Source organism: Aspergillus niger (assembly GCF_000002855.4).
Source record: "Aspergillus niger supercontig An01".
NCBI classification, from domain to species: domain Eukaryota; kingdom Fungi; phylum Ascomycota; class Eurotiomycetes; order Eurotiales; family Aspergillaceae; genus Aspergillus; species Aspergillus niger.
This window is the reverse complement of record NT_166518.1, coordinates 917,966-940,953: the sequence shown is the minus strand read 5'-3', so window position 1 is coordinate 940,953 and position 22,988 is coordinate 917,966. Positions and strand designations below refer to the sequence as shown.

General features: G+C 48.7%; 11 protein-coding genes and 1 non-coding gene across 12 annotated transcripts; 7 read left to right on the top strand and 5 right to left on the bottom strand.

The window, feature by feature from the left end:
* Positions 1-124: 124 nt before the first annotated feature.
* On the top strand, positions 125-810 carry An01g03980 (uncharacterized protein; the record flags this gene model as incomplete). Its single annotated transcript, XM_059747304.1, has 6 exons — positions 125-130; positions 187-207; positions 311-344; positions 578-615; positions 670-678; positions 739-810. The coding sequence occupies 6 exons, from the start codon at positions 125-127 to the stop codon at positions 808-810; spliced, it is 180 nt and encodes a 59-aa protein (XP_059599606.1).
* A 455-nt stretch (positions 811-1,265) lies between these two features.
* Positions 1,266-4,196, bottom strand: An01g03970 (uncharacterized protein; the record flags this gene model as incomplete). Its single annotated transcript, XM_059747296.1, has 2 exons — positions 1,266-2,121; positions 2,167-4,196. 2 exons carry the CDS (start codon positions 4,194-4,196, stop codon positions 1,266-1,268), a joined length of 2,886 nt encoding a protein of 961 aa, XP_059599605.1.
* Positions 4,197-5,235: 1,039 nt separating this feature from the next.
* On the top strand, positions 5,236-5,788 carry An01g03960 (uncharacterized protein; the record flags this gene model as incomplete). Its single annotated transcript, XM_059747286.1, has 3 exons — positions 5,236-5,299; positions 5,344-5,542; positions 5,632-5,788. The coding sequence occupies 3 exons, from the start codon at positions 5,236-5,238 to the stop codon at positions 5,786-5,788; spliced, it is 420 nt and encodes a 139-aa protein (XP_059599604.1).
* A 406-nt stretch (positions 5,789-6,194) lies between these two features.
* Positions 6,195-8,270, top strand: An01g03950 (uncharacterized protein; the record flags this gene model as incomplete). Its single annotated transcript, XM_059747279.1, has 5 exons — positions 6,195-6,243; positions 6,305-6,504; positions 6,566-7,047; positions 7,103-7,554; positions 7,606-8,270. The coding sequence occupies 5 exons, from the start codon at positions 6,195-6,197 to the stop codon at positions 8,268-8,270; spliced, it is 1,848 nt and encodes a 615-aa protein (XP_059599603.1).
* A 648-nt stretch (positions 8,271-8,918) lies between these two features.
* On the bottom strand, positions 8,919-10,176 carry An01g03940 (uncharacterized protein; the record flags this gene model as incomplete). The annotated part of the gene is made up of 6 exons (XM_059747270.1): positions 8,919-9,421; positions 9,486-9,615; positions 9,658-9,821; positions 9,880-10,003; positions 10,047-10,086; positions 10,160-10,176. The coding sequence occupies 6 exons, from the start codon at positions 10,174-10,176 to the stop codon at positions 8,919-8,921; spliced, it is 978 nt and encodes a 325-aa protein (XP_059599602.1).
* Positions 10,177-10,631: 455 nt separating this feature from the next.
* On the top strand, positions 10,632-12,276 carry An01g03930 (uncharacterized protein; the record flags this gene model as incomplete). The annotated part of the gene is made up of 6 exons (XM_059747264.1): positions 10,632-10,647; positions 11,064-11,270; positions 11,324-11,364; positions 11,433-11,862; positions 11,916-12,202; positions 12,259-12,276. 6 exons carry the CDS (start codon positions 10,632-10,634, stop codon positions 12,274-12,276), a joined length of 999 nt encoding a protein of 332 aa, XP_059599601.1.
* A 1,230-nt stretch (positions 12,277-13,506) lies between these two features.
* On the bottom strand, positions 13,507-14,368 carry An01g03920 (hypothetical protein; the record flags this gene model as incomplete). Its single annotated transcript, XM_059747257.1, has 4 exons — positions 13,507-13,613; positions 13,691-13,759; positions 13,956-14,021; positions 14,245-14,368. The coding sequence occupies 4 exons, from the start codon at positions 14,366-14,368 to the stop codon at positions 13,507-13,509; spliced, it is 366 nt and encodes a 121-aa protein (XP_059599600.1).
* Positions 14,369-14,471: 103 nt separating this feature from the next.
* Positions 14,472-14,921, top strand: An01g03910 (hypothetical protein; the record flags this gene model as incomplete). Its single annotated transcript, XM_059747250.1, has 2 exons — positions 14,472-14,684; positions 14,772-14,921. 2 exons carry the CDS (start codon positions 14,472-14,474, stop codon positions 14,919-14,921), a joined length of 363 nt encoding a protein of 120 aa, XP_059599599.1.
* An 894-nt stretch (positions 14,922-15,815) lies between these two features.
* On the top strand, positions 15,816-20,127 carry An01g03900 (uncharacterized protein; the record flags this gene model as incomplete). The annotated part of the gene is made up of 2 exons (XM_059747243.1): positions 15,816-18,626; positions 18,874-20,127. 2 exons carry the CDS (start codon positions 15,816-15,818, stop codon positions 20,125-20,127), a joined length of 4,065 nt encoding a protein of 1,354 aa, XP_059599598.1.
* A 762-nt stretch (positions 20,128-20,889) lies between these two features.
* Positions 20,890-20,961, top strand: tRNA-Glu (TTC). The gene has a single exon. It is a non-coding gene; the product is annotated as a tRNA-Glu (tRNA).
* Positions 20,962-21,342: 381 nt separating this feature from the next.
* An01g03880 (uncharacterized protein) lies at positions 21,343-21,492 on the bottom strand (the record flags this gene model as incomplete). Its single annotated transcript, XM_059747235.1, has 1 exon — positions 21,343-21,492. The coding sequence occupies one exon, from the start codon at positions 21,490-21,492 to the stop codon at positions 21,343-21,345; it is 150 nt and encodes a 49-aa protein (XP_059599597.1).
* A 251-nt stretch (positions 21,493-21,743) lies between these two features.
* On the bottom strand, positions 21,744-22,926 carry An01g03870 (uncharacterized protein; the record flags this gene model as incomplete). Its single annotated transcript, XM_001388779.3, has 4 exons — positions 21,744-22,034; positions 22,089-22,283; positions 22,336-22,774; positions 22,844-22,926. The coding sequence occupies 4 exons, from the start codon at positions 22,924-22,926 to the stop codon at positions 21,744-21,746; spliced, it is 1,008 nt and encodes a 335-aa protein (XP_001388816.1).
* Between the last annotated feature and the right edge of the window lie 62 nt (positions 22,927-22,988).

Genomic DNA, 22,988 nt, shown 5'->3' with positions numbered 1-22,988 from the left:
GTAGGCACACCCTCCACTGTAACAGTAAATGTAGCATGAACATAAGCATAAGCATATCATCTTAACAGATTTTACTTTCATCATGATTAATATTACTAAAGTAATAGTAAGTAGCTAAATAACCATGTATGTAAGTAACAATTCATTCAGATTTCAACTTTTACTTTACTGCCTATCAATACTTAGTTAGTAGTAACTGTCTTCCAGGTGTGACTTGATTTGCTTGGATGTTCCCAGATGATAGTAGCACCTAAATACTAGGCAGATGCATATACTATCATTTATATATATAGTACCTTACTACTAGTAGAGCAAGTTTATTTTTATCATCATAGAATCTACTAGTAAGTAGTATGATGATATCGTCGCAGGTCTGCTGTCGTCATGATCGCTGTTTACTTGTGCTCTTCTCTTACTTCTTTTTCTTACTATTTTCTTTCTTCTTCACCATGATGCATAATGCATAACGCATACATAATCCTGTACTGTATGTAGGCTGCTTCATATTAACTATAACCCATCTAGCACATTTACCAGACATAACCTATTACCAAACCATCATAACTATAACCAATAGAAAGCAAGGGGAGAGGGGGGGTAGGGCATAGTAGTTGGGTAAGTGGGTAGTAGTGGTAGTGACTTGGTTGGGTATATACTATATGGCAAAAGCAAGTACTAGTAAGTTTTACCTGCAGCAGTTAAATACTAGTATAGTAGTGATATGATAAGTACTATCAGCCTATTGATTACCCCCACTATCTATCCCCAATGTACATAATCACATTGGATAATTTCATCTCGTATCTTTAGTTTTTGTTTGCTTCTTTTTAGTTGTCATGGGAGATAAGGCTTGTTGGTGAGGGGGGTGTGTGGTTGGGTGGTCGGTGTTGGTTGATGGATGCCCCCATTTGTAATAAGTATCTATCATGGATGTTGTTTAGGTTCTAAGTACTAGTTGGGTGATGATCTGGCTGATGAGATATAATGCAAGGAAGAGGGCAGGGTATATTACGTAGTGGTTTGGTGTCATTATTTGGGGGCTGGTGCTGTGTGATTGGTATGATGTATTAGTGTTGGAATACATGAATTAGACAATAGTGCTAAACTTGGAGACCTTCTGGTCTGTAGATAAACGCCTGAACAATGCAATAATCCCTATCATAATATGGTGACTTGCGTTCATAGATATCGTTTGTCCTTGTGAGCCTGCGTAGCAACTGCTCGGCGACGCTGTTGAGCCCGAGTCTGCCTCCACCATCGCACAATCACTTCCTTCGCCCATAGGATCCGGTGCTGAGTTTGTACAACTGCGGCGCATTGTCTGGCAATGTCCCTTGCGACGGCTCGGCGCTCATCGTCTCGACGCGTAAGGATCCGTCGCCATGCCGACTGAAGTACTGTCGCGGCTCGCGCGCGTTTCGTAGCGGGCAGAAGCCGCGAACAAAGGAACGCGAGTGCTCCGATTGTAAAATCGCTATCGACGATACGAGTCTCCGAAGAGGGGGCCACGAGTTTGGCTGGTCAATGTTAGTCGCTGTGAAGGGAGTAAGGTCTTTGGTAAACTCACCGAATTGTGCACTGCATCCCAGTGCTCGAAGGCGCGAATCTAGAGATGCTGTTCTGCTATAACTCTCGGGGCGATCCACGATATATCCCTCGTATTCGTCAATGATACTTTCGTATATCTTGCCATCGCTAAAGCTAGTGCTTAGATTGTCGAGTGGTACGCCCTTCAGATGTGCTAGAGTAGATGCCCATTGCTTAAGCAGCAAGGTTGGTTCGTCGCTCTCGTCGTTCCTGTTTATGCACATGTCGTGCCAAATATTGTCCTCAGCATCCCCGTGACCAGCGTGAAGAGCGGCTTTCTGCCTGAGTCTTTCAATCTCCTTCCTGACTTCTGTCCAGTCCACCAATCCAGCAAGACCCCATGTGCTGACCAGCTTCCACAACAACGCAATAGTCTTCTCGCGATGTCCGTCGACGATGTCTTCCGCGCGTATGTCTTTCGCGAGCTTCCTTGTTCCTGGTTCAGAAGCTAGCGCATCCAGGGCAATTTTGATGTTGAAAAGCTTTACTGCGCGACTTCTGCATGGGAACTTCAGATGACTCGAAAGCGGGAAACTTCCGTTCGACAGTTCACCGGATGAGGTTGAAGGATAGAGTAACATTTCCACAACCCTTGTCAACCTCACACCGTCCCGGAGATCTACAGCAAGGTTGTCGACCCGGTAGTCATATTCCTCCAATGGATGCTGCTCATAACTCAGTTCACAGTCCAGATGGCTCAATGCTTTGATCATATCTCCGCATGATGGCAGCAGAAACCGACCCAGTGCCTGGAGAACTGCAACGGAGGACTTGACGGGTGACGAAGAGAGGAAAAGGCGTCGGGGAACGGCGGTCCCTTGACACATTCTTGCCTTGTCCAGAAGGATGACCATCATTATGCTTCGAAGAACAGTCCGACGGTAGGTCCGGCCAGCTGCACCGCCATCCTCTCCAACACAGGTCTTTTCTTGATGGTTAATATCCTGGTTTTGTAACAAGAATGCGTCTAGAAATCCTTCCAACCTGCGTTTCATCGCCTTGTCGTTATCCGAGGTATCGCTTTCATGAACCAACTTGGGGGTAGGTATCTTCCTTCCAGTGACTGCTTCCAATGCGGCTCGCAATGCTCGTGGATCGTAGGTCTTGATCCAAATATCCAAAAACTTTCGTTTTAAGCCCAGATCATTGTGAAGACGGCTACTGCGCATGAGTACGTCTTTCGGTATACTCATTGCGCCGTATAACAATGATGCTTGGAGACGTTTGTGGAGGTATGCAAAAGATTCTCCCTGGTACAAGGCGAGGAGCTCATGTCGAAGCATGGTATGGTTGTCAATCTCCGACTCCTCATAAGTACATCGGAGCAATTCATTCACCAACTGTGTTATTGCCACCTCCTGGTGCGAGAGCCAATTCTCTTCGTACAGTGCCGGGTTTGTGATGCTGTCAAGAATAATTGGACATTCCTTTGCGATAGGCTTCACATTACTGCGCGAAGTAGTTGGCTTGAGTATTGTGCTTGTTTTCGATGGCTTTCGGGGTGTAGATGAGTTTGGGCTTCGCATAGAACCGAGTCGGTTGTATTCTGATGTCAAACTTGGCTTCATGGTACGATTGTGCTCGGGTTTGTTCTGTTGTGATTTAGTGCTGTTCTGGCTGTTGCTCAGTACATTGCTCCTATGAAGTGGGTTGTTTGTCTTGGTAGATAGAGGCTTGGATGTAGGCTTCGCAGGGGCGTTTGTAGCACCAGCTCTTCTAGCCGCCATCGGAGGAGCATTAAGGCGGCTTCCCAAATCCCCCTTGATTTTTAAGGGCTGATTTCCTTTCTTGCCTTCAGCTATGACTGTTCCTGGAGGTACATTTTCCTTTCCGCCATTCTTCCCGGCAATATCGTGATGAATGCAGGACTCCTGCATTACTTTAGAGCTGGGTCGTAATGGGGCCCGTTGGGCAGACGAGGCGAGAGACCGCTTAGCTTGTCGCTTCCTGGCAATTTGTGACTCCAAGCTGTTGACTTGAGTATCTTCATTCATACACTTCTCAAAGTCGTCCGATTTGAGCGGGCTAAAGAGACCCATGAAAACGCTGGCCACTGTACCATCATCCGGGGGAATATAAACCGTATTACGGCGCACATCCATTTTGAGGCTTTCCTTTACTTTCCCCTGACCATCTGCTCCATTTATCCGCATTAAAAGCGCGTTGTTCTTCTCTGTGTCCGTTCTCTTAGTTGTTGACTTGTGAGCCAACCCTTCTTGTCGCAACTGCGTGTCTGGACTCGGACCGAAGCTGACTTTGGGACGAAATCTCTGAGCTGGCTGCGCAAGTAAGGATGTCTTGCGGCTCGTGGTTGGTGCTGCTATACTTGAATCCCGCTTCGGTTTGTATGTGGGCTGTGTAGGTTTCCCTCCAAGGTCTTCGTGAATAGCAAAAGATGTACTTGTCTTAGTTCTTCGTCTGGGCTTTGCCCCTGTGAGAACTGACTGTTTGATTTCGGTCGTGAACTCGACATTAGCAGTATCGTCCCAGTTGCCCAGGCTATCTTCCCACATGCTGTCGGACGAGCATCTGTCGCTACCGCGGCTGAAGATTGAAGCGCTCGTCCTTGAAGGGCACGGGGTCGTAGCTTCGTACAGAAAGCCGGACATATTGAGAAAATGCAAGGAGAACCCCTTTGAAGTAAACTGGATGTTTAGGCAGTGCCTCTATTCCATGTGGATATCTCGTAGATAACTCCCCCGACTCCTGTATGGCGTGTCGGCGGTTCAATTGTCGGATGGGAGCTATGGTTTAATTGGCAGAAAGGATAGAAGGCCTTCAAGTTATGAGATGGGATGACCTGTCAAGCTTCGGGGGCGAGATCGAGGCTAAGTCATAGAAAGTTTGGTCGAGGATGGGTCTCAGGTATGGAGACGCGATGTTGACGCTTCGTTGCCCGTGCAACGGGAAGGGGTTTGACACCTTAGGCAGAAATTTTAGATGGCAAATCGAGTCGCTCTCGATCAAAGTAACTTCTGCCTGGCGAAGGTCATTGAACACCTTTTCACGAGGTGACTCGCTGTGGATGCTACTTGACTTAGTCTCCCACATTCTTCACAGGTCCCATGCCGCCACTGGCTGCATTTCTAGAATACTATTTTAGTCCCTTTTGGGTTAGATGTCGATCACATACAAAGCCCCAACGGTGTCCACTGAGGAGTAACTAAATAATCTGTTGCTGCACGAACAGCATCCTCTCGTATTCGTTTAACGTGCCCATATACAGAGTATCGATTACTATCTTCTATGGTGGAGAGAGTTGGATTGATTGTGTAAGGAGACGTAAAGCTGCATGTAACTACTTGCGCCACAGAGCGAAATCGTCCTGTATGCTGTAGGGTCCGACAAGGATCCTCAATAGGCACTGTGCATGTGGATATGGCAAGGAGACATGGAAGTTGAAAGGTAATATTGCCGCCTCTGTCTCACCTTGTTATTGCCGTCCAGAGATTCCGCGCCAGGCTGTGGTGATGGTTTTTGTGGAAGGAAAAAGTAATGAGCCACTTGAGACAACCTCAATGCAGCGTCAATAAATCATCTGCTAGTATTTGAGTTCTTGGTATTAGCCATAAAGAGCCATTCTCCGAGGCTGCCTCAAATCCGAGCAACATGAAACAAGCCGTTTAAATGTGTACCCCGAGGGTAATAATGGTGACATCCGAAATCCCACGCGGGCTCCAGCATATGCTTGATGCTGAAACCTCGGTCTGCCGTAGTTCACAAGACGTCAGTTCCACCCAAGTTTTGGTTGATGAGGGGAAAGTCAAAGCACAGACTTGGATCACCCCCTCGCTAACTTGTGTGATCACCGTTTGAATCCGTTGGGAAGCCTGGGGTGCACCCCATCGCGAGCGCTCACTGGGTGGAAAACGAGATTGGCAGTGCCCTGGAGGAATAATCCGCCAGATCGAATCGAGGCGAATGATTCGCACAAGGGAAAAAGCCCACCGAAACGGTGGGGGGCGCCTATTCTTAGTTAGTGAATTTTGGTTTGCAGGTACGGAGTAGAAGAAAAGAACGGACAAGGCCGGGCGGCCGCCGGAGCAAACGCCAGCTCCGATTCGAGCAGAAAAGGGAAGCGCAGGCAATCCAGTTCCCCAGACACACACATGGTCTGATCTTCAACGTGGCCGCTGCACAGGCACCGTCGTTCGGGCTTCCTCTTTGTTCCTTAACCAGTGTCTCCATCTGCCAGGGGTAGATTGCTATGTATATCCTGCGCCGTCCTTAAACCCGCTTACTATACCTATTACCTCCTCTTGCGTATCCACTCGCCCTCCCTTACAACCCGCCGCGCCTCGGATTTCTAACTAGTTCAACCTGCATTTAGCTCGTCGCCCTTCTTCCCCCCCGTTCCCATTCGATACTAACTTGCTCCTCCACTCCATCGCCCTCTCCTTGAGTCGACTTTCCCACGCGCCCCATTGGACTGTCGCGGAGATGGGTTTGCGATAATTCGCACCTGAACGCGCTTGAATCTCACACCTGTCTCAACTCTATTGTTCGAATCTCCCGCCTGGTCCTTTGTCTCCCCTGCCTTGTCTTACAACATCCGCGTCTCTCCAACCTCCTCTCTCATCGCCACCATTACGGAATGTTCACTGGTCATGGAATCACTCGTCTATGAGAACTCGCCTTTGGCGGACTACCTCCAGGGTGAGTTATCCCGATTCACGTGTTGGGGGAAATCACAAAAGCTTATCTGTTCATACGTCAGGGGAAGGTGAACACGACCCAAGTTGGCCTGTCAAGGAGGCAGACCATAGCGATGATTTCTCCGACTCTACGGCTGCGGATTTTGCCCCACGAGGTGTTTCGAAGTTCCAGGAGCGTATTCGGAATAAACTGCCCAAGCCTCTCGAACGGAAAGTCTCGCGACAGCGGGCAGCACTGGGTCGACTCTATGATGTCTGCACGGTATGAACTCCCCACCTGATGCCTTGGCTGCGGTCAATACTGATGGAACTGTCTGCCACAGTCTGCTCTGAATTCCCGCGTTGGACGAAGCGACAACGAAAGATTCCTGGAACAGTTCGGCTATGTTATCGTTGCGTCTCAGCTGCTGAACGAACACAGTGCGCCGTCTTACACATCAGCTGCAGATGTGATGTCCACGGCTCTTCCAGCAGATCTCCCGTCTATCTCCACAACGTTTGGCATACAAGGTGCTGTTGTCACGGCTTCGACTTCTTTCTCCGTCGCTTGGTTGTTACATTGGAGCCGGTCTCGAACATCGTCTGGTCTTAATCCTCGGAAGGTCGGAGTTTTGCTGGTTCTCGTGCCCGTAATTGGGGTTCTGTTCTATGCATTCGCCAAGCGACAGTGGCTGAAATATTTGCGCCATCAAGCTGTCGACGCAGCTGTGACTTTCATTAGCAACGCCCAAGGGTTTGACTCTGCCGCTTCCGCGTCGGTTGTATTCATACAGGAAGTTGAGCTGGTCTCAAGAGGCTACCGCATGTAAGTTGCTCTGACTGTCAGCTTGGGAGCCAAAAATCACTAATCTATCGAGTAGAAGCACGCCGTTGCCCCCAGTAAGCAGACTTGAAGATCAGACGCAAACACGGCGATGTCTGAGACTGCGCCGAACCGTATCGGAATCGTTCTATCTCATGCTGGGCCAGTACATTCGGGCACAGCATACCCTACGCCCACTTACCGATGCCACCAACCTCGCCAAGTATTATGATATCTACGACATATCAGAGGAGGAGCTTATGGAGGCCGAGGCAGCGTTCGATGAGCGAGCCACCGAAGACCAGTACTCTCTACGTGCCCTTCGCACACTTTTCGGAAGACTCTACATCGTGAGAAAGAGTATCCTCTGCTGTCTCCTCGCGCTCGGCGCGGATGGCGGCGGGTCCGATATTGCTAGATGGACCACGGCAGTCGAGCAGATGCGGGACCTGGCCCATGTGACTGGCGAGAACATTCACAAGATGACCAACATCCTCAACGAGGACGATCGTAAGTACCAATCCTCGACACAATCCATGCTTAAGCTGAACATTGTGTCAGGTGATGTCATTCCGCCTTCTCCGCTACCAACAGCCTCACCCAACAAGGACAATCTCCGTGCACAATACCGAAATATCAATTCACTCTCCCAGGGAATTCGTGCGCTTCACGCAAAGATGCACATCCTCAAGGAGGCATCTAGTTCTAATCTCGAGCGACCGGATGCTGGCGAATTCGAGGCGAGCCTCATGCCCCAGTATGAATCGATTGGAGCGGATATCAGAAGCCTCCTCCAGGAGTGGGAGTCAGGCAAATCCGCATTGATGAGTAGCTTGGGAAAACCCGCAAATCCGGAATTTTCGCGACCCTCGAGCTTTCTGAAAACACCCCTGTCACCCACACCCAGCCTTGGAGGTTCTACTGCAGTCGAGGGCAGCCCTGCAGACGCCCTTAGAGCGTTGACTGGGGAAAACACAGATCCGAGCATCGTCCATACACTAGACGATGAGGAGGAAATATTTGAAGCAGTGGCTCTTCCGGCTCGGAACAAGAGGATGTCATTAACCCGGGAAGAACGAATCGCACGAGTCAAGGAAGATAGAGCACGACAAGCAGCCGCTCGGGAGCGCACTGATGCCAACACAAACATGCTCAAGGAGCTAGAAATGGTAATTAAGCAACGGCCTCGTACCACAATAGCTGCGAAACGTGTCACAAGCATTTGATTTCGCCATCATTCGACAGCATCCTTCCAACCCTATCTCCTCTACCGCCACCTCGATACCCGATTCCCTTCCCTTCCTCCTCCCCGCATATAACCACCTAAGCTTTACTCTACCTTGAGCTGGAAGCCGACTCTTCCTAGCAACCTTTGCAGATTGATACCCAGAAATGTATAGAGCGGTCCGGTGTCAGCGGCGTTAAGGCAGTTTTGCATTTTCTCTCAGCCTGGTTACTTATTATTACCTTTTTCCCCTGGTGGACTCCCGTGGGCCTTACAATCGTTGATACTGTATATCATGTTATTATTTTTTTTTTCCTTGACTCGTCTCTTCGTCTTCCTGTATACTCACTATGCTTGCCGAAGCAATGCTGGCAGCTTTCGCTCGATCTCGTTTGTTCTGTATCATCAGCCTTGTGTACATATCCTACATTCTAGCGTAATTATTTGTATCGATACCGTACTCAATGACGTCTGAAATATACTGTTTTACTCCATCGATCCAGGTGTATTCGATCATATAGATTGTGTGATTTGCGTAGTACGATGGAAGGAACTTCAATCCTGTGTTACTATGACTCGACCACTGTACGTCGGCGAAGTATTTGCAATCATCATGAAGTACAGCCGCAATTAACATTTCATCAGAGCTTCAGGCATCTCTTTCCGCCTCCTGTAGGCGTCGGTATTCCCCCTTCACGATATCCCGAAGCTCGGATTCCAACGATGGCGCAGACGGCTGCCACCCCAGCAATAGACGGGCACGACTGGCCCGACACCGTGAATTTAGCCCCCAACTAGCAGCTTCATAGCCTGCCCATTTTTGTGCCTCCTCGAAGCCGAAAGCCTCCTCTTCGGCCGATGGGATGAATCCTTCCGCCACACAAATTCGTCCAATTGAACGGGCCAGCTCACCCCAGCAATGCTCCCCATTCTCACAGAGGTAGTATGCCTCCGGACCCCAAAGCCCATCATCTTGCTTCGAAAGGGCCCTTTCGAAAAGAATCACATATAGGTTGGTCAAATCATAAATGTGGATATCGGTCCCGAATGAGAGGCCCCGGCCGATTATGGGAACTTTCTGTCGTTGGATGGTCAGTTTGGCTAGCTCATATATCTGTCTGCTGCGTTGGGAGCAAGGTCCTCGGCCTTGACCTAAATTATAGCAGTAAATTAGTTGATTTCATGCCCTTACATTTTGGTTTCTACTGAAGCTTACCGTAAACAGTTACCGGGGATATGATAGCAGTCTTCAGGACTTCTGGACGCACCGATCCAGCCTCAAACACCGCTTTATCCACATCTCGGTGGAACGCGTGGTCAGGGAAGTTCACAATCTCCTTAATGTCCTGCACATCATCATAGATTTTCTCGCCTTTCTCCCCATATACCTTGGTCTCGGTGTCTAAGAACGAGAAGATCCCGGCACCACTGGTATGCAACCAATAGACGGGATGTTCTTCAGTGTGTCCTTCTAGAGCACCCTGGGCTATTGCCTTGGCTGCGCCAAGGTGGTCAGCAGCATCGGCAGTGTCTTTCATACCGGTAAAGTCAGCTGGTACGTATTCCTTCTGGTGGATAGTATATAATAAAAACTGAATGTGTCCACTAACGGATGATGATATCGGCCCTAGCACTTTCTGCGACCAGCGTCTCTGAATCATCGAGACTGCCTTGTATAATCTCGACAGTAGGATATTGTGCCTTGATTTTTCTGGCCGCTGTCGCGGCTTCGGACTAACAAGCGGTAGTGCAGGTCGGGGTACTTGGATACAAGTACTGATAGAAGGTCGCCGCCGATGTAGCCGCTGGCTCCTGTTCTGTGGCTTGTGTGAGCTATCTAGGCTATGCATATTCTATCAAAGTGCTTTGGTTTTATGATGAGCGACTAACATGAATACTGTGGTCATATTTAGATCGATTTTGCGTTGGAGTTTTAGTTTACTGTCACTGTAAAGAGGGGGGAATAATCGTTCGAACAAGTTCACAGCTGATCCTAATATTTATACAACTTAATAGCTCAGTGGCCTGTAGTGCATGCACTATCTCTCCTCTGAGTTGTTCGAATGTTTGTCATCATCTCCAGACTGATTGCATTTGTAATCCAGCCATTACCGCGGAAGAGGACTTACAAAGTAAAGTCCATCTTCCCTGTCTTCAGGGATCCAAATTCCGCATTCTCCACATGTCCCTCCCTCCAGACCAATGGGATATTCATATCTCAACTACTTGCCTGCAGCTATCGAGCCATAGTACTGCAAGGCTAGCAAGAAGTAGCATTATCCCAGTTGTGATGTAATGCATTGCTGAGTTGGTACCATTATAGACTCAGAGGTGGATTAATTTGCGACTTTATAAGTCAATAATGTGCTTAGTGGTCAGTAATTGATGCCATTGTCATTGGGACCCAGAAAACTGTTAAGCTTCGTTCTCTGGTCAATTATTACTCGTGAATTGCAGGCAACGGTTTGGAGTATTCGACCACACACAATAATAGTTCAACATGCTTAGCTAGGCAATGCAAGACTCTTCTGAGACTGAATCCCTAGCATAAAAGCATAATTCAGCACCCTGTAGGCCTTCTAGGTACACAGAAATAACTGCCTATAGAGACGTTTCAGTTGTAGTATTTGTCATAGTGGTAGTGACACTTCTTTGTGACGGGTGCGGTATAGCCCAGCCTCAGGCACCACCCAGACTAACCCCAAAGGGTGATATCAGCCTAAGGAATGACGCGACTGGGACGCGTGCCTCCCCACTAATGAAACCCTCGAACGCGAATTCGCTGCACTTTCAGGTCCCTCAATAAATTCACCCCAACCTGAAAGACACGCCGTTATCCTTCCTACGCACTCAATTCCTTCTGTCAGTTCTTTACGATTTCCAATCTTCACGATACTCCTTTCACCCGCTAACCACCATCTACTTATCTCAGCCTCTCCTCTTTCTTCCACTTCTCCTTCTAATCAGCTTCTCACCGTACTCACATACCATCACATCAAAAGTGAGCGTCACAGCTTCAACTGGTTCAGAATTCTATGCTAACAGCTTACTCAGTGCTTGAAGCTCGCCTAGAACAAGCCAGTCTTCTGAAGCGCGTGAGTAACTCTACATCATATTGTTGCATGTCAATGCTTGATTGCTGACATTTGGTTTCTTTCTTCAGGTCGTCGACGCCATCAAGGACCTGGTCCAAGACTGCAACTTCGACTGCAATGACTCCGGTATCTCACTTCAGGCCATGGACAACTCCCATGTTGCTCTCGTCTCCATGATGCTCAAGGCCGAGGGATTCTCCCCTTACCGTTGCGACCGTAACATTGCCCTCGGTATCAACCTGCTCTCCCTGACCAAGGTCCTGCGCGCCGCCCAGAATGAAGATATCCTCACTCTCAAGGCTGAGGACTCTCCCGATGCCGTCAACCTGATGTTCGAGAGTGCCGAGACGGATAGACTTAGCGAATATGATATTAAGTTGATGGATATTGACCAGGAGCACCTGGCCATCCCGGAGACAGAGTACGCTGCTACGGTAGAGATGCCGGCAGCAGAGTTCCAGCGTATCTGCAGGGATCTGAATGCCCTCTCTGAGTCCGGTATGTTCTTCTTATTGGCAACGGGTGTGATCCGCGACTAATTCAACTCCTAGTTGTCATTGAGGCTACGAAGGAGGGTGTCAAGTTCTCCTGCCAGGGTGACATTGGCAGTGGCTCCGTCACCGTCCGTCAGCACACCAACGTCGAGAACCCCGCACAGAACGTCTCCATCTCCCTCACCGAACCCGTTGCCCTCACTTTCTCCCTCAAGTACCTCGTCAACTTCTGCAAGGCTACCAACCTGTCGAACAAGGTCACCCTGTGCCTGTCGCAGGAGGTGCCGCTCCTCGTTGAGTATGGCCTCGGTAGCGGTCATCTGAGATTCTACCTGGCTCCTAAGGTACGATGACTCCTCATCTGGCTTGTTTGAGAGTTGTACTGACTTATGATATTTAGATTGGCGATGAGGAGTAAGTGAACAATATGCGAAATCATAATGACGAGTGGGGAGCAATATGGAGGCAACGATTTCTCTTTTTTTTCATTTCAACTTCTGATGTTCGGAAAATATCCTGAATGTTCTCGGGGGCCTGTGTTCATTTTTGTTTCTATAATATCCAGCTAGATGCTAAGCGACCAACGTGTTCAAAGTCCAATTGGTTACGATAACTTTTGCAGTCTCTCTACATGTTATATATGATGTACGAAGCAGTGGATTTTGTGCAATGAAGCTGCATTGGTCAAACTGCATATAAGTATTCTGCAATAGCAGCTTGATTACATGTCCATAACACAGCTTTTCCTCCTTGACCATACAATATATCCCCTACCACCAAACCCATCAAGTACTCCGTACCTAAAGAAAGGGACCCATACAGGTCCCCAAACCCAACAATTAGCCGGGGGAAAACAAAGTCCTTTCCAGTTCCCAAACCGCAAACACACACAGATCCTCAAATATAGAACAGGGATCCAACTAACCTCAGAAAAAAAGAAGTGAAGCGCCACCCCCACCAGAATAATCGGAATCGAATGATACCAATCCTATCCCCCTAACCCACCCTATAAGGGGTGAGCGAGAGACAGGAAACGGCATGCTGCGTATTGCACTAAAGTGTCGCACACCCGATCAAAGCCGAGTGCACACACAATCTTCGCAACGACTCTCCCATGGGGAAAAAGAAGAAAAGGAATGTAAGAGGTTCTTACATCCTTCCTCCCCCCCGATGTTTCTGATGCCAATTGCAGGTGTGTGCAAGGATGTCACACCAGGCCCTTGAGGGCAGTACCGGCCATTGCAAATGATATTACTCATTTCCAAGTGGCGGGTGCACAGGGTGAAGATTCCTCCGAATTTCTCATTTGCAGTGGGTTTCGGGTGGTTTCCCGGAGGAAATCAGAGCCGAGGACAGGAAGGTATTCCTGTCGTGTGTAGCAAAGAAACGCAGCATTGGTGGGGATGGCGCTTAAGAGGAGAAAAAGAAAGGTGAGTCAAGCTTAGCTGTCGTGGGTTTTTTTATGGTGCGATGTGTTGGTGGTGGGCTTGACCGCTTACTGGATTGGGGGTTGGGGGAGTACGGGGATTGGTGTTTGTTTGTTTTGTTTGTTTGGCCTGAGAGGGTGTCTCTACCAAGTATTGTGACTGACTATCTTGTGAATTCGCAGTCTGAGATCTTCGAAGTTTAGATGTGCCTTTGGCATTGCTTATTTTTTGTGCGTTACCTTCTGGATAACTTCCGAGGTCACGGTTGCCTTGGCTGCATCTGTCGACATGGCTAGCCTGTCGGAAAGAACTGTCCGGACTTCTTGTCCTCTACAACTCGCACAGCATTGATTCACGTTATGTGTCATGTTGGGCTCTAATCCTACTCTGAACTTTAGTGCTCACCTTTGAGCCACCCTGATGCCGCGAAGCAGCTTCTCGATCTACTTATAAGCCCTTCAGGGCCTACCCAGCCTGCACAAACATCTAGTCCAGTTCAACGTTTCGCAGACACTTCTTATCTTCTACTCCTCACTGAGACACTCTAATACCAAGCCATGGCTCTACTGTGCTCCGAAAAGTCTGTCATGGACCACGCTCCATCATACATCATACTTATGCATGTCAGCTCACGATCATAGCCGCGTTCAGTAAAGCTTGCGAAACTAACCTCTTGCATGGTTCTGAATCACCCCATCAAGCTCAAGAGTCCTGTGTTGCGGGCCTAGTGCATATGCTGCCTAAGATCTGCGATGTGATGTCTGGGAAACATTAAGGTTCAGTTACAAGAACCAGAAAACACAACTCTACATGTGCGAAGGCCCAGATGTTTGTGTTCGAGTTCGCCACGTTCAACTCTGCTGTTTACCAAGACACGCTTTGGGCTCTACCCTCAAGACAACTCAGTTAAGAAAAATTTCGAGCTCATACACCTTGTTATCTTTATAAGCCATAACAACCTTTCGATGGTTGTAATCCTTTCTCCATCTGAACGTCGTAATATACAGAGCAGGGGAGTCCGTTCCTCGCCTCCAGCCACCTCCAATGAACGCCACTAGATAATAAGAAACTGATACCTGGCATGATTGGCTGCACGGGGAACAAATACTAATTCATCCTCGTTTCGGAAGAAGAGATATCATCCTACTTGGAATTGCTACGGAGGGTACGGAGTAGACATGTCACAATGGCCCGGAAGCACTGTGAGTATACAATTACTTATGGATACGGAAGAAGCAACAACTTGCAGCAAGGAGAGTTTGAGATCAAACATAAGGAGTTACTAAACGAAGTCTTCATACACAGTACAGCCCTCTGGAATGTAAGCTTCACCGCAAGGTATCTACTTATTACTCGGGTTTTCATATGTGGGACGGCAATCCCGAATCCACGACGGCCGGTATCCACACTAAAGCGCTAGCATGGTTGCCCTTGAGATTTTACGGCGAACCCAGAGCCACGGAGTATCTTTCGTGCTGAGTTTAAGCCCAAATGGATACCATATCGTGGATTGATAGTTGATCACCGGCGCGTCGGAGGGCCGATCAGCCGTGACCGAGTCGGTGGGTTGGGCGTCGCGTCCCGCCAATATTTCCCTTCCTTGCTCTCATTAGGCCCTGGGACAACTCCGGCATAGGGCTTTTACAGGAAGTCGCAAGTTGACGTGTTTTTTCGCTGAATTGCTTTTGCTGACCTCTCCCATCAGTCACGTAATTTCACCCGAGCAGGAAAAACAAGCGAGTAGCAGCGTTTCCTTTACCATCCTCCTTCAATGACTGGTTGGCCTAGCGGAGTAAACCTACAGCCGGTTCATGCATCCATCGTCGGGATCATCACCTCCATCTTCCGACTAGGCCATTCCTAAGTCCAAACAGTGAGATTCAGTGTCCAGCTCCACACAAATGCGGCTACGTGCCACAAGTCTCCATCGACAGCCTCCCACGGCCTACACACAGTCCAGCACCGACACACGTTGAGATGCTAGAATAAATGGCATTTCTCAATTCAGTCAGTCAGAACCGCCAATGACAAGGCTGAAGGTGGTCCACACGGTGTGGCCTGAAGCGATCGACTATGTGTAATAATAGCGCCGATCAATCCACGCTCTAGTTGGGGCTTATTGTTACGCTAGCTGCTGCAGGCCGTAGTTAGGGCCGCCTAGATCCTGCATCCCAGAGGAGCAGGCCGCCCGGCCGTGCTTGATTGCATAGACATGGCTGAAATAATTCTAGAAACGAGGCATAAGAGTGCACTAATGCGGATGAAGGGAGTGAGATCCATTTATTACTGAAAAATGGCTGGATACGCAGCAGGGCGATCGCTTCCTAACATTGACACTCGAAATTGGCCCTTCTATAGTTTGCCCTGTGGGCTTTATTGATTAGGTGTATCCCGTACATGCAGGGCCTTCTTCCCAACCCTTATCTCTGGCAGAATTCCGCTTCTCTCTAGATGCCGGTTTACCTCTCTCGTTTGGTGACCTGAAGGCTCTCGAAACGGGTCTATCCAGGAACTCTCATCGACTGGCACCATGGAGGAAAAGGTTGCCAGCGCACACGATCCGTATCCTTCGGATAAGGAGCAGACCCCATCGTTGGACGAAGAGGAACAAGAGCTTCACAATCTGACAAGAATCGCCTCTAGCCGAACCGGTCGCAGGATTTCCCACGCTGCTACGATCAATGAGAAGGATGACCCCCGTTTGGACCCCACTAATCCGGCGTTCGATCAACGTCTCTGGGCAAAGCTCGTCTTAAGAGCCCTGGACCAGTCCGGCATTGTACAGCAGACGCAGGGTGTCGTGTTTTCTAACCTTTGCGTGTCTGGATCAGGCTCGTCATTGCAAATCCAGAATACTATTTCCACACAGTTGGCAGCTCCCTTCCGCGCTGCCGCGCGTGCACTTTCGGGGCGAGCCTCCCCTCCGCCAAGGCAGATTCTCCATGGCTTCGATGGCTTCCTCAAGAGTGGAGAGCTTCTGCTTGTCCTCGGTCGCCCTGGAAGTGGATGTACAACATTCCTGAAGACCCTTTGTGGCCACCTGGGTGGTCTGACGCTCGAACCTCAGAGCACCATCCATTACCAAGGCATCGAATATGAGGATATGATCAAGCACCACCGTGGAGAGGTAGCCTACAACAAGGAAGTCGATCAACACTTTCCACACCTTACCGTTGGCGAAACGCTTTCTTTCGCAGCGCATGCACGGACCCCTCAGAAACGAATTGAAGGCTTGACACGCTCCGAATATGTTGAAACTCTCACTCAGGTTGTCCTGGCTGTGTTTGGCCTCTCAAACACCTATTACACCAAGGTAGGAGACAACTTTGTGCGAGGTGTTAGCGGTGGTGAGCGGAAGAGGGTCAGTATCGCCGAAATGTTCGTCTCAAGGTGTCGTATCGGAGCTTGGGATAACAGCACACGAGGTCTCGATGCGTCATCCGCTCTGAAATTTGTCAGGGCATTACGTATTGCTGCCGACATGGGTCGATCATGTCATGCTATCGCTGCATATCAAGCTTCTCAGTCGATGTATGATCTCGTTGACAAAGTCGTCGTCCTCTACGAAGGTCGCGAGATCTACTTCGGTCACCGCGATCGTGCAGTACCTTACTTCGAGGAAATGGGCTGGGAATTGCCAGATCGACAGGTCAGCGGCGACTTCCTGACTTCAATTACCAACCCAGGCGAACGAAAGGCCCGTCCTGACATGGTGGACAAGGTACCACGCACGGCGAAGGAATTCGAGGAATATTGGAAGCGTAGCCCCGAGTATAAGGAGCTCTGCGGTCAGATAGAGGAGTATCAACGTGCTCACCCACCAGATTCAGACGAGGCCAAAGCATTCAAGGCCCATCATGAAGAGCAGCAGGCCCGCCATACTCGGCCGCGCAGCCCATATCTTCTCTCTGTCCCGATGCAAGTCCGTCTCTGCCTGCGCCGGGCTTTTCAGCGACTACGAAACGACCTGCCAACCGTGATCGTTACGGTAGCGACACAACCCATTCTGGGATTGGTGATCGGCTCGATTTTCTTCAATTCTCCGCCCACAACCGCCACATTCTTCCAGAAAGGGGCTGTGCTATACTTTGCTGTACTTTTCAATGCCTTGATCGCACTCAATGAGATCATTCAGCTATATAGCCAGCGGCCAATCGCTGTGAAGCAAGCGGGTTATGCGTTCGTCCATCCCTTCGCTGAGGCCTTGGCCAGTTGGATCATGGATCTGCCTATCAAATTCACACGGGGTACTCTATTTTGTGTGATCCTTTACCTGATGTCCAACCTTCGACGAGAACCATCGCAGTTCTTCATTTGCTACATGTTTCTGTTGACTTCCGTCTTGACGATGTCCGGGATTTTCCGTAGCTTAGCTGCAGCAACAAGGACAAGCGCGCAGGCAATGTCAATGGCTGGTGTTTGTATCTTATGCATTGTGGTATATACTGGCTTTGTGTTACCGCAAGCATATATGCACCCGTGGCTTTCGTGGATCCGCTGGGTCAACCCCATCTACTATGTGTACGAGGCCCTGTTAGCGAATGAGTTCCATGGCAGGAACTTTGAATGCGCATCGGTGATCCCAAGCTATGCTACTGGCTCATCCTTTATCTGTTCGACCGTGGGTGCCGTTGCAGGAGAGCGGTTCGTCTCCGGGGACGCTTATGTGGAGCAGAATTACCAGTACTACTACAGCCATGTCTGGCGGAATTACGGAATTCTCGTCGCCTACCTGGTATTCTTCACCGGTCTCTATTTGTTTCTTTCGGAATACAACTCGGGTGAGACATCCAAAGCAGAAACCTTGGTTTTTCGATCTGGTCATGTTCCGCAATATCTGCTATCCTCCGATGGGATCGAAGATGGAGAAGCGCCCCCAGACAAGCCCGAAGTGGGGGACCAAGTGGATGCTATTAGTCTTCCTCAGCAAACTGACGTCCTTTCTTGGAAGGGCCTCAACTACGATATTCCCGTCAAAGATGGTACCCGGCGACTTCTCGATAATGTGAATGGATGGGTTAAGCCAGGCACTTTAACCGCGCTGATGGGGGTTTCTGGGGCTGGTAAAACAACGCTTTTGGATGTCCTCGCCCAGAGGGTATCTATTGGTGTTGTTACCGGCGACGTTCTGGTTAACGGAAGAGCTTTGCAGGCTAATTTTCCACGAGAAACTGGGTATGTGCAACAGCAAGACCTTCATATGGAGACGACTACGGTGCGCGAGGCCCTCCGCTTCAGTGCTATGCTCCGTCAGCCCGCTTCAGTATCGGAAAAAGAGAAGTACGAATATGTCGAAGAGGTCATTAAAGTTCTACGCATGCAAGACTTTGCGGAGGCAGTTGTGGGCTCTTTGGGAGAGGGCTTGAACGTGGAGCAGAGAAAGTTGCTGAGTATTGGGGTTGAACTTGCTGCAAAACCGACATTATTGATATTCCTCGACGAGCCAACCAGCGGCCTGGACTCTCAGAGTTCCTGGACAATCTGCTCGCTGCTAAGGCGGCTTGCCGATCACGGTCAGGCAGTCCTTGCCACCATTCATCAACCGAGTGCTCTGTTGTTCCAGACCTTCGATCGCTTGTTGTTCCTAGACTAAAGGGGGCAAAACTGTCTATTTTGGTGATATTGGGGACCAATCCCGCATACTTTTGGACTATTTTGAGCGCAGCGGTATTAGGCGCTGTGGGGACATGGAAAATCCTGCGGAGTACATTCTTGAGGTTGTGGCAGGGGAGGGATCGGAAGGCATTGACTGGGTTCAGAGATGGAACGATAGCCCTGAGCGCAAGGAGGTCCTCGCAGAACTCGAACGTCTTCAGGATCCACAACAACAGCCCGAGCCACGAGCCCAGGATGGTGATAGCAACAACTCGGAATTCGCTATGCCTTTCACCAGCCAACTCTACCACGTCATGAAGCGTGCGTTCCAGCAGTACTACCGCCAACCGGAATATGTGTTTGCAAAGTACTCATTGGGTATAGCGTGTGGATTGTTTATTGGCTTCTCCTTCTTCAAAGCGAACAACACCCAACAAGGTTTCCAATGTGCTCTCTTCAGTGTCTTCCTCCTTGCCACGGTTTTCACCACGCTCGTCAATCAGATCACGCCCCGATTCGTTGCACAGCGGGCGCTATATGAAGTCCGGGAGCGGCCATCCAGGGTTTATTCGTGGAAAGTATTCATTCTTTCAAATGTTCTCGTTGAAATCCCCTACCACATTGTTCTGGGAGTTTTTGTTTGGTTATCGTTTTACTGGGCTGTGATGGGCACGGGTCAAGATGCCGAGCGGCATGTCCTTGGCCTTCTCTACATCGTCCAATTCTATCTGTATGTGGCCAGTATGGCTCACTTCGTGATAGCCGCAGTCCCCCAAGCGCCGGTGGCAGGTATATTGGCCGTTCTCATGTTCGCGTTTGCGTTCATCTTCAACGGTATGCTGCAACCACCTGGAGACCTACCCGGGTTCTGGATATTCATGTACCGTGTCTCTCCTTTTACGTACTACACGGCTGGTGTCGGCAGCTCAATCCTCCATGGCCGCCCAGTGGAGTGCAGCGCTACGGAGCTCAGTGTTTTTGACCCTCCATCCAACTATACCTGTGGACAGTACATGCAGAAGTATGTTGAGGCCGCTGGAGGCCAGGTGTACAATCCGAACGCCACCTCTGCCTGCGAATACTGCTCCATGACAGTGGCCGATGAGTACCTTGCTCTTCGATGGGTCTATTGGAAAGATCGTTGGCGCGACTACGGTATTTTCTGGTGCTATTTCGTATTCAACATTGCCGGCGCTGTCATGTTGTACTATTTCTTCAGAGTGAAGAAGTGGGGGAAAGGGAAATAAAATGACTGACTGACATTCTTTCTGCCTAAATTGACCTACTAGTCAAGATATTCACTCGCTGCTTTATGCATATAGCTGGTTTCGGTTCTGACTACTACTTCTTCCTGTTAATACTCGTTCTCTTATACATATATTTCTGCTGCTCCATTGAAATTGTCGATAGCCATACCAGCTTGGTAGTTGGATCAATCAGATGAGCAAATTCTTCTTTTTGCTGCATCCATGGTAGTAATAATGTATTGTCCGTATCGGGACAGGAATAATTGACGAGGAAGTAGTTTCCGTGTATACCTCGCATCCTATGCACCTAGCCAAAACAATCAATCCCTTACTCCTTCCCCTTTCCCCCCTCTATTGTTCTCATCATTCCAGCTTCGGATGCTCTTCCCGACAGAATCATCTAGCAGCTACTCAAATCCCCCCGTAGTAACATTATTTGGTAACCTCCTCACCACGTATGTATTCAAATAATTTAGGCAGCCATATACGTACATCGGATATATACTCCATGTCCATCCCCAACGTCAGCGCTTCAATCATCATATGACAAGGGGGTATTACTAATTATCCTATTCGTTTCAATTTAATCCTTTTTTCCCCCTTTACCTGTAAGCTCCTTCGACTCCTAATAAAATGTTCTTGTTGTGATTAAGCTGGGAAAGACAGTAGTACTAAGAGTAGTAACTTGATTAGCGGATGGTGGGAGGTGAGGTTTACATGGTTCTACATAGATTATAAGTTTAGTCCGTTATTCAACAACAATCCGATGTGGTGTAACGGCTAACATCGCCGTCTTTCACACGGCAGCTCGGGGTTCGATTCCCCGCATCGGAGATTTCTTTTTCATCTCTTTTTTTGGTCTTTCTTTTCTATTGTTCAGATAGAACGAAACCTGTTTTTGTTTGCTTTCCTTGCCTCCTTTTTATGTGTATGTATAAATACCTACTGTCTTGCTCGAATACACTGTGATGTGTTATTGTTCTGCTTATTTCATTTGAAAATATCTAGGTTGTTGTTGATCATAGACAACTAGGTTGAATGTAACAGGATGGCTCGATAAGTAGTGTCTTTTGATTGATTATCTCCATGCAGCAAGGCAAATTAATAAATACAGTACATAATGCAAAGTCGTGATATTCACATAATCGGGGGTTGTAGATATGTAGATATAAGGGGGAAATGGTCAAAAAGAAATAAATGGACAAGGAAATTTCATCAATGAGACGCGACACGGCGCGTCATTGAGCAAGAGCGTGATGCGGGGAGGGTGAACAGCCACTTCAGACAAAACTCCGAGGAAATCAACAAGGAAAGACAGTCGAAGGTTCGTAAGAAAAAACCGAGCAACGCAGTAGGAGGTATCATATGGTAAATCCCGGAAACACGCCCAATCTCAGTATCCAAGCAGTAGCTCCACCTACTGGCGGACTGTTGCACAACTCGCTAACCTTTAAAGAAAAGATATATCGCTCCATGAATAAATGTGCAGTGGTTAGAAAATCGGAAAAGGAAAAGTCCCCCAATTTGCAAATTTGCTGTTATTTTTGGTCTTCCCTTTTTTTTTTTTCTTTTTTACGTTTTATTGTGTTTGGTTCATAACGTGGGGCTGAAGTCGCTCAGTCGATCATCATGCGATTCGGCACCTGGCCCGAGATATTGGAAGACAACTCAGTTGTCTTCTCGTCCTTGTCGCGGGACTTCTTCTTATGGACGTGCTGCTTCAGGCCTTTGTGGAAATTGTGCATACAAACGCAGGCGTTAGTGATCGTCAAAACGATCAAGAGAAGCGTGATAACAGCGAAGAATGTCAGAGACCGCCGGGCGGGCAGGTACTCTTGGTATGTTTGAGGCTGGTACATGCGGACCAGCTTGAATAGGAAGTATGCCATGGCTGCAAAGTATAGAAGCTGCGATACCAGTTAGAAGATAATTCAGACCCATCTGCTGCTAGGACAACGTACAATGACAACGATCATTCCGATCGAGCTCTCTCGTTTCACGAAGATCGCAGCGCAAACAAGAATAAGAATCGTAACGGGAATGGCAGCCGTCGTGAGAGCGAATTCAACATCCGTCTTGTTCGTGACAATGACAAGGAACTGAACGGTGAAACCGAGGAAAAAGAAGAAATCGAACTTCAGCAGAGCGATATAGATCTAGAAATCCTGTTAGATTCGGGTCCCCATTTCGACGGACATGCAGAAGTACCTGATATGTAAGATACCGGCGCTTCATTCGCAGATCGGCGCTGATATGCTTGTAGATCGACCATGCGAATTCATCGTAGAGCTTCCAAGCGATGATCATCATCAAAATTGAGCCCATGGCAACGACACACGGAATGATAATCAGAAAGGGCTCTGTCTCCCCCCACACGTCTATGGTGATGGCGCTTTCGGCCACGAGCATTTCGATGGAGTCCTTGATTTGCTGGACTTGCACCGCCCCGTAAATCAGAAGACCGAGATTGCACACGCACAGACCAATGACTTGAATGGTATTCTTGAGACGTAGAGCATCGTAAACGAGGATCAACTCATATATAAACCCGAAACAGTAGAGCGCCAAGAAGGTTGTTACTGTCTTTGACGCAGTCGAGACCTCGCCCTTTGGGAAGAGTTGGATCTGGAAGTTTGCGAAGACATAACTATTCGTGTGGTGATCAGCATAAGTACTCGGAAATTTGCGATTCAACAGTAGTAAAAGTCACACTTACGACTCGAGGGCAAGGGTAATGATGGTCTGGATGAGTGTGACAATGCAGAAGGACCAAGTCCATAACGAGTTTGGTCGGTACATCCTGTGTCGCTTTGGGGGATCCGGAGGAACATTCGTATACCCTTCTCGGGCACGGAAACCGC